We start from the raw sequence: 9610 nt of genomic DNA, 5'->3' as shown, positions 1-9610 counted from the left end.
TCATCAACAATGTTTCAATTATTTTTGTTCTTAACACCATAGTCATTGATTCTTTGAATAAGATTTGAAACTCTTTTCAAATCTTATTTCCCCTTACACAAGGATTTACATTTAATACTATTTGAGAACATATGAAACATTTTTTCTAATTCATCTAGGGTGATGAATCCTCTATTGATTACTTAAATACATTCATATAGTTCATGTTATACCCAATATTTATCTATTTGCTACCCTTGATTAGGATAACGTGTAGCAGGATCAAAACATAACACACCCTGTATAAAATAACTTAGTGATATCAAGTTTAAGTATCACTTATACAACTATCATGTGAGTCTTTACATAGACACAAGTGATCTCTCCATATGAAATTCTCATGTGGGTCAATTTAGTGTACATATCATCCAACAAGCATCTACATATTAGTTCTAGTTGTTTCTTATACATTAACTTATGACAATAACTACTTCCTTTTATAAATAAAAGAAGATAATATACATTAGTCTTAACAACTCTAACTAATGTTCAGTTTTAATAGAGCATTGAGCAGAAATATTTAGAAACAATACTTTGACGCAATAGGAATCTCATATTTATAAAAACTTTATAATTTCCTTTACAAATAATTTTTGTCCCAAAAATTTTATTTTTACTCTAGATTTATTAATCAATTATTATATTCAATAATAAAATATTGAATAAACATTAAAAATAAATAAATTTTTATTAATAAATTAAATATATTTATATGAACAAATTCAATATCACTTATAATTCATCGATTTGCTACCTTATATATACACTAACAATAGCACCTTTTATGGCAACAGGAAAAAACAGATATAAAGAAATTAATATCAATAAAAAGAAGGACAAAACAAGTGTTTTGTCCATCGATGCTAGTGGATGCTTTAGTAGTATTGGTGTTGCTGGTGAAGAAATCGAAACTCTACTTTCTTCAAGAAGTTTCTCGTATGATTCTTCCTGTGAATTCAGCCATTCAATGGATAGAATAGCTGGGAAATCAGATTACAGAACTTTTAATAGACCTACAGGAAACAAAGTGAGCAAGCTAAATAAAATTAAAAAAAACTAGGACGCCAAGTTTCATTGAACAAGTGGAAAAGATCAAAGACTTTGTCGTCCCTGGAGATGATGCAAGCTTCTGTGTTAAAAGAGAAGGAAATTAGGGCTGATGGAATTTGAATGCAGAGGACCGTTGGTTTTACTGTGTTTTAACCTCAAAACGCAGCGTATCATTTAATTTCTGTCTTCAGAAAAGTTAAAGGAGAGGAGGCCACATGCGGTATTTGAATGAGAATTGTTGTTGTTTTTTAAAATATTTTTTATTTAAAAATTTATTAAAATAATATATTTTTTTATTTTTTAAAAATTATTTTTTAATATTAATATATCAAAACAATCTAAAATTACTAAAACATATTAATTTTAAATTAAAAATTAAAAATTTCTTAACTCTGTTTCTCTAATATAATCAACTGGCATTGGAAACTCTCCATTCAAAACATTGCAACAGCTTGGAAGAAATCCAAGATGGCACCATTTCAATTACACTTGCTCCAGGAGATTACTTCTCCGGTGAGTTCATCTGTTTTGAAGCGGATGATAGCATGCACAGTTGGTGGAAAAGCGTGGCGGTTGCGAAGAAATCACAGGATCCATGCCGGGACTTCAAGAGGTCTATGTTGGAGATGATATTAGAAACGCAAATATTTGAGGCTGAGGATTTAGAGGAACTTTTGCAGTGGAGACAGAGTCATGGAGTTATTGTGCAGGCATTCTTGGAGATTTGGGAGGTCGTGTTACGTGATTCTCATGTAAAGAAAAAAACAATTATATTTTGGTGTTTTTAGATTATTTTAATCCACTAATATTATAAATAAGTACTTTAAAAAGCAACGCAACCACACTCAAAGATTCGCTTTGCTTTCTATCTGTAATCAATCAGACTTGTGAAAGAACAAATATTGGAACATCTCCGGCAACCTGCAAAAATTATTTTACTGTGGTGGATCTATCTTTGATTCAATTGCTTTTAAAATGTTGATGTGATGTACAGAGTGCTTCTGATCAATTGCTAAGCAACATTGATTAATTAATGGAAAAAAAAAAACACAGAAAGATGGCGCACATACATGATGTTTTGATTGTTTGGAAAGGTTCCTAGCAGGATAGATGTTTCCCCTTGTAAATCTTCAATTCAAAACTTGTAATCAGGTATGAGGATTAAGAGCTAGAAAATCATATTTGAAGGAATAAAAACAGAGAATGGAGGCCGAAAAACTGGGATTATCTTTAGACAAACTCCACAAAATGCAGTGCAAAGATGTGATTTTCCTCTTGTTGATGTAACGCTAACTGACATCATAGGAAATGCCAGCCAACCACAATTATACATTTGTTCTTGGGCTGGGGACAAGAACACAAGATTGAACAAAATGCCTCAATTTCAAGTAACGAGGCAAGAAAAGTATAAGCACACACTTTCCTATTCTCTAGCTATCAGTAATTGGAGTCAGCACCATTCTGCTTTCCAGCTGAATACAACTACTTTCTTACGCTAGCTTCTCTCCTAAACTCAGGCACAACTTACCCTTAGATTAAGACGTGCCTCATCATACTCCATATATCCCATTTTGCCTTTTTCTAGAAAGCATCAGATAAGCACTCAAATATCCAAAAGCATCCCTCTCCAGAAGTGAAAAGAAAATGGGATGAACTAAATGTACAGTGGACAAAAGCTTCATCCTTTATTTAATCGAAATTTACCTATTTGTCACTGCTAGAAGACCCTGTGACAGAAGCAGTGTCATTCTCAAAAGTCTTGACATCACAAAGCTTTCCGCCGGCCTCATCAGCAAAAACTATCTTCCTCTTCTCCTTGTGGACCACATTTCCAGAAGTCGGAGAAGCTTTGTCAGTCAATTTCTGAGATCAATCAAACGAAATATCAGTAAAAACCTCAGTACATAATTAAGTATACAAGCAGTCTCTGTTTTTCAAAATCATGCCCTGAATCCAGAAGTATGATAAGACACAAACCATGATTTTACAAAAACGGTTACAATCCCTTGCCATGATGGAAAGCCATCTTCTTGCACTTTCTTCCACTCTTGTTGCATTTTGAACAGCAATTTTCACCTGCCAAATTAAGATAATTTACACTTAATCATACTGTACATGCATTCAGACCATATAGCCAAACACAATGAAAAGCAATCAAAATCATGTAAGAAACTAAGAATACATAGTTGTCAATAACATTCTGCAAAATTTGCATTTCACCATCGAAAATTTGAGCTTCTTGTAATGTGAAAAATAAATCGGTTTCCAAACTCTAATCAATTTCAAATCCTAACAAAGAGGTGCAAGGACGCAAAACACAGATGGCATTAAGTCAATTATGTAGGTTGAATACAAAGGTCAAGTCCTCGAGCAGCCTCAAACAGGTGAATTGATATTCAAAAGGGAGTTAAACTGTTTGTGCTGAAGTGTTCTTCAGAACTTAAAATCAAACCATCTCATCATCGTTCTCAGTTTAGCCAAAAAGCCTCATTCAACTATTATGAAACAATGGTCAAGACAGAAAAAAAATCAGATTACAAGAATAGAGAGAACTATGTTTGAGTGTATAATTAATTGTTCTAAACATGGAAGTAATCCACTAGGTGAATGGAAAAGTTCCGCACAAAAATACGAGTTACATCGGGTTCGGAACTCAGAAGTATGAGCATTGTGGCAGAGAACTTAATCGAGATACAAGAACAAAAATTGCAACGCAGGACTGGATGGAGTTGAAGGAAAGTTGATACAAACTGCAAATCAACCTCGTAGTCATGTTGATGATGTGATTAAGATAATTAACATAAATTTTTCAAATCAAAGAAATGGATTTGAAAAAAGACAAAAACACAAGTTCATTTGGTTTCAGAAGGCCTCTTTAGTGTGTTGTGCATTTTTACTCTGTTGTCTGCATTTGACTGATAGTGCATAAAAAATATAACATAAAAAACATCAGTTTTAAATTTATACTTCACCTAATATATTTTGAGAAAAGAAAATTTTGGGATGTGGGCACAGGTTGGATGTACAGCTAAAAATGTCTACAATTTTATATCTTAACATACCTCATCTGCACTATATTTCAAGGGCGTAGCTGGATAGACCTTGGAGTGCCATGATTCTTGAACAACATCCTTCATGGAGTTCAACTCTTTTGTAAGTTTAGTTGCAATAGATTCAATATCACGCATTTGCTTCTGTGAAAATGAAATGGCACTCTCTGAACAGCTTTGGACAGAGCTGCACCCTGTGCCAAAACGTGGTACAGTTCCAGAAGGTTGAGGAACCTTGAGAATGCCTTTATGATGGAAACCATTTTTATCATTCTTTGGTTTCCTGGTGATCCGCTCAGGGCTAATAGTGAGATCAACTCTCTGGTTTTGATTGGCTCTTCCAAGCCTACCAATCTTATTCCCATTCAAATTCCTGTAGCATAATTTCCTTGTATACTCTGCAATCATCAACAACCCGACAAATTCTTTTAATTTGGAGTTAGGGTGAGTGAGGACAAGGTAAAAAACCTTCATCCAAATGAAAAAATGAAGTTTTTTTTTACCAGCATCAGGAAAACAAAATGCATGGTCCATAAATCTAAACGTGATATCTTATTCACTTACTGTAATATTCTTCATCGTCTAAGTCACTGGCCTCCATAGCCTTGCACAGTTTTTTTTGAGATGTTGGAGAAATTGCCTGAAATGTAAGTACTGCTTTATCAACTTCAGAGAATTATAAAAGAAAAATTAAAGAATATACATGCTGTGGTTGACGCACCTTCCGGGTCGAAAGGAGCTTTTCAGGAAGATGTTGTAGCTTTGAGTGATGGCGTCCCTGAACATTTGCCAATGTTACAGGTTCATCAACACAGGTTACTGCAGAGAACTTTCTTGCTGCATCGGCACAGGCAGATAGTGGGGCCTTCTTTTCTTTAGCTGCAGCAGATGCTAAGCAGCCATCTTGACCTGAGCATAAATTTGAATCCCTGAGTGAGATAAAGCCACTGACAGGGCTGCTTATCACGCTGGCTTCAACATGAGGCCTATCGTCTTTTGCTTCATCTTCGGAGAGATGTAAACCATGTCTGTTGCTGAGTTCTGTAGAATGAGAGATATTAACCATGGAGGTGTCAGGAACTTGACTGTAACTTTTAGACTCTGACAACTCGTGCATGCCATGAAGATTTTGAGAGTCATTGCCCATATCAGATGCATGATCCTTGCTTGGGGAAGCGACCTCAATGGAGTCATCCCCACAATGTTGGGGATGTGGGTATGCAGCAGAAGATTCTTTCTTTAGCTCTGCTGAAGACAAACATGAATTATGATCAGTAGTTACTTCTGCAACATCCACCATTATTATCTCCCTACCAGAGGCTCTTATATCAGGCATTGATTTAAGAACGGCATGCTCCACAGGTTCATAGGATTCTTTGTTAACAACACAGCATTGGAGGTCATTAGTGAAGAAAGTTGACTTGTGAGTCTCAAAACCATGATCCTCAACTCTCTCAGGCTTATGATCAGTAGTTAGTTCTGCAACATCCACCATTATTATCTCCTCACCAGAGGCTCTTATATCAGGCATTGATTTAAGAACGGCATGCTCCACAGGTTCATAGGATTCTTCGTTAACAACACAGCATTGGAGGTCATTAGTGAAGAAAGTTGACTTGTGAGTCTCAAAACCATGATCCTCAACTCTCTCAGGCTTATGATCAGTAGTTAGTTCTGCAACATCCACCATTCTTATCTCCCCACCAGAGGCTCTTACATCTGGCATTGATTTAGGATCAGCATGCTCCACAGGTTCATAGGATTCTTCATTAACAGCACAGCATTGGAGCTCATTACTGAAGAAAGTTGACTTGTGAGTCTCAAAACCATGATCCTCAACTCTCTCAGACTCTTCACTTTGGGAGTCATTGTATGCAATGGAGCTATCACCCTTAATTGGTGAGACTACTCCAGCGGGGTCAACACTGGGGTGTGAATCTACAACATAATCTTCTTCCTTTATTTCTGACAGGGACAAATCTGAAGACGGGACACTGATTGCTTCAACTATATCCACCGTCAATATCTCCCCACAAGAAGCATTAACATCAAGAATTGATTCAGGATTAACATGACCCCTGCCTTCATAGGATTGATCATTAACAACACAGCATTGAGGCTCATCACTGGAAAACACTGGCATTGGAGGACCGCCATAATTGGCTGTCTCAGGCTCTTCAACGGATACAATTAACGTTCCAGTCCCCAAAACACAACCATCAGCTATCTCAGGCTCTCCACTAGATACCACAAGACTAGAAGCCAATGGCTCACCACAACCACCCGAGGAATTTATTAAAGTCACATATCGGCAATCAAAGGAAATAGGCTCCATAACCTCAACTTTAACATCAATAGGTGCAGGTAAAATCCCACTAGATTGAAAAATGACCTGGTCACTTTTCTCTCTCTTAGATTTCACTATACATGGCGCACTTTCAGATGAACTGGAAAAGCTGCTTTCTAATCTGCACTTTCTTTTCTTCTTCCTACTCTTTAAAATTCTGGATTTCCAACTACTAAGGGGCTCCATAGCCTCGAGTTCTTCCAATTCAAATTGTGAGTCAGGAGGTTCTTGTTTAGCAGGGGAGCAAGTTTCACTGGTTTGTCCAATCAAACCAGCATTTCGTGAAAGTTTCCTTTTCTTTGATTTGTATCTCTCCTTAAATTGCTTCAGCGTCATAGTACCAAAGTTAACATCGTCTGATTCAGTTTTTCCTCCATCGACAACACTGCTGCAGTTTGACTCCGGAGATTCGCTCTCAATTTTTATTGTTGCTCCTGCAAGCACATGTAGACTTTCAGTCTCCGCCCTGTCACTGTCAATTGACCAGTCCTCGAGCTCAAGTTTTGGTCTAGCCGCTGGGAGCAAATGATGATTTCCAGCCTCACCAGTTTCATATATATCTTTGAGCTCCTTGAACTTCAGTGCAGGCTTTCCACGAAACACATTCATCATTTTACCGCCTTCAACAGTCTGGATAAAATGCAAATGACTGCAACTCCTTAACTCCATTTGGTGAAACTTGAACTTGTACTTTCCTCTCTGTTATCGCAGAGCCCAGAATGCAAGCCCTAAAGCAAGATAAACTTTTAATAACGCATGCTAATGCAAGCAATCATTGATGGAGCATAACCACAGGTAAAATACTGTCATCTTTCATTTTGCAGGTGCAAACTTGAATTCAGAGGGTATATTGAAAAGGAGAGATGTGATAAAAGTGCATAAAACCTAGTGAAAGGAAATAAATCAGAATACACGTATATAATTTCGGTTAGAGAAGAGAAAACTTAAATCAATCAATTAAGGTATAAGAGGCATGAATAAGCATGAGTGGTACTGATAATAATTTACAACTCTTACTTTAAACAATACAAAACCATCAATTCTTCGTCTTATTCCCACTCAATTCACAGAGTTATGTCCACTCTGCATTATATAAAACCATGCAAAAACTGTAAATTACTCTATAAGAGTGAACCCAAGCTCTTAACAACTAACACTTGCAGAATTCGAACCAGACTATATATTTTAATCTTGAAAATCATGAAATGCAAAATTAAATTACGATTTTTAGTTCGTACTCCAAAGAATCTAACATCAAATCACTTCTTAATTCTCCAATTTTTTGCAGTTACAACAAGAAACATACACAATCAGTCTACCCGACTCTTCGTCTATCATACCTCTGTCTCGGCAACCTGAACTACAAAAAAAAAAACCCTAATAGACCTAGTTCGGCCGGTTCAGAAAACAAATCGGCCGCCAGAAAGCAGATCTAACCAGAGCTGAAAAGAAATTTACCTGAGATTGAAAATGAAGAATCGAGAAAGGGAGAGAGTTTGGGTTAGCTCGTAAAGTGAGATCTGTGCTAAGGGAGAGAGTGAGGTGCCATGTGATACAGAGGGGAGGAGGGAGACCTGGGGATTGCACATAAAAAGGAACAAATGTGGCGCCAAAGTGTTTTTGGCGCCAACAAGATTGCTGTCTTTGAGGAAATAAAATACGGAAACCCTTGCGTCCAAATAATTTATGCGGATATGCTGAACTACGGGCTTAGCATCACCCTTGATTTTGATCATACGGCATTGATTTGTAACAAACGAATCTAATGGGCCACGCTTAAGACCCAACAAATTGCCTGCAATATAAATAGTGTGGCTTTTTTCCTCTAAATATCTTTATTGTTCCTCCTCTTATCTCTTATATTTTATTGTAAATTATAATAGTGTAATTTCAAAAAAAATCAATTTAATCCTTAAACTTTTTATTAACATAATTGAATCCTTTTAAGCCCACATTGAAACGCAATTACATATTTTTTTGGGGTGAGGGTTGAATTAAAAAATAGGGGACTAAAATGAAAAACATGGGTAACATAGATGGTAGCTTTGAAATTTATTTTAAAATTTTATTTCTTACCGTCTTTTTTAGCTATTGGGTAATTGGTCCCAATAATTTTAAATAAATATATTTTGATACCAAACTTTTTTTTTTCGTTCTTTGTGGGTTGAGGAGAGAGAAGAGGTCGCCAGATTTCGGCTTAGAGAAAGAAAATTATCATTAGGGAAGATGTAGGCCACCAAAAAATCTATTTTTATGTCAAAATGTTTCATATGATGAGGGGGGTTAGAATTATATGTTTTTTTTTTTACCTTGAACATATCTAAAGCTCAAGAAGTTTTTTAATTTCAGGTTTGAGGGGGTTGTTTTGCATTTTTGTAGGTCATAGATTGATTTAACAAGATTCCTACGATATTTCCTAGGTTTTTTGCTAAAAAATTGGTTCAAAATGAGTTTTTGGGTTAAAAAAATTCTTTTTCTGGCCACACCAGTGGTTGTATTATGAGATTAACAGACATTGCATTGTCTTTTTTATTTTGACAAAGAATGGAGCAAACAACTCATCATCCACCCCATTCATTTAAGGAAAAAAAAAAGGAGGCTCGTGCGCGGGGGCCTTTCTTTGCGGGCTAAGCGTTGGGCCTGGCTTACTAGGCCCACAACGTCTGGCCTCATTCTTTTCTATTTTTTATTTTTTTATATAATTTTATTTTTTTAATCACTATGTATTTTTCAAAATAAGTTTTTTTCATTTGCGTTTTAATTAATACCTCTTCTTTGTGATTTTTAAAAATTATTTAGCCTTTTTGAAATAACATTTTTTTTTAATTATGTAGTGCTTAATTTTTTTTATGAGATTAATGTGGTTTATTTATAAATTTTTTATATATTAAATTATTTTTTTACAAATATTTTAATATATTCAACCTTGCACAAATTTTTTTTCTTTTATTTTATTCAATCGATTTTATATGTGTGTCTATATATGTTATTGTGATATCCCACATCGGAAGCGAGCGTTCAGAGCAAGGGCTTTATGAGTAGTGCTTGTCGCTGACCTATTGTACACGTTTTGGGGCGTTATGCTCAGAAGTGGGCTTGCGTCCCCATGAACAAAACCGTGAGG

At 35.8% G+C, this 9610-nt stretch overlaps 1 protein-coding gene across 1 annotated transcript; it reads right to left on the bottom strand.

Annotated features, from left to right (window-relative positions):
• Positions 1-2280: 2280 nt before the first annotated feature.
• LOC7463401 (uncharacterized) lies at positions 2281-8126 on the bottom strand. Its single transcript, XM_002320550.3, has 6 exons — positions 7945-8126; positions 4861-7214; positions 4704-4779; positions 4152-4537; positions 3067-3165; positions 2281-2952 (listed from the first exon to the last, which is right to left on the bottom strand). Exons 2-6 carry the CDS (start codon positions 7153-7155, stop codon positions 2794-2796), a joined length of 3015 nt encoding a protein of 1004 aa, XP_002320586.2. The 5' UTR covers positions 7156-7214; positions 7945-8126; the 3' UTR covers positions 2281-2793.
• Positions 8127-9610: the final 1484 nt, after the last annotated feature.

The sequence above is a fragment of the Populus trichocarpa genome, chromosome 14 (assembly GCF_000002775.5).
Source record: "Populus trichocarpa isolate Nisqually-1 chromosome 14, P.trichocarpa_v4.1, whole genome shotgun sequence".
Taxonomy (NCBI): Eukaryota; Viridiplantae; Streptophyta; class Magnoliopsida; order Malpighiales; family Salicaceae; genus Populus; species Populus trichocarpa.
This window is presented reverse-complemented; position numbering and strand designations above follow the sequence as displayed.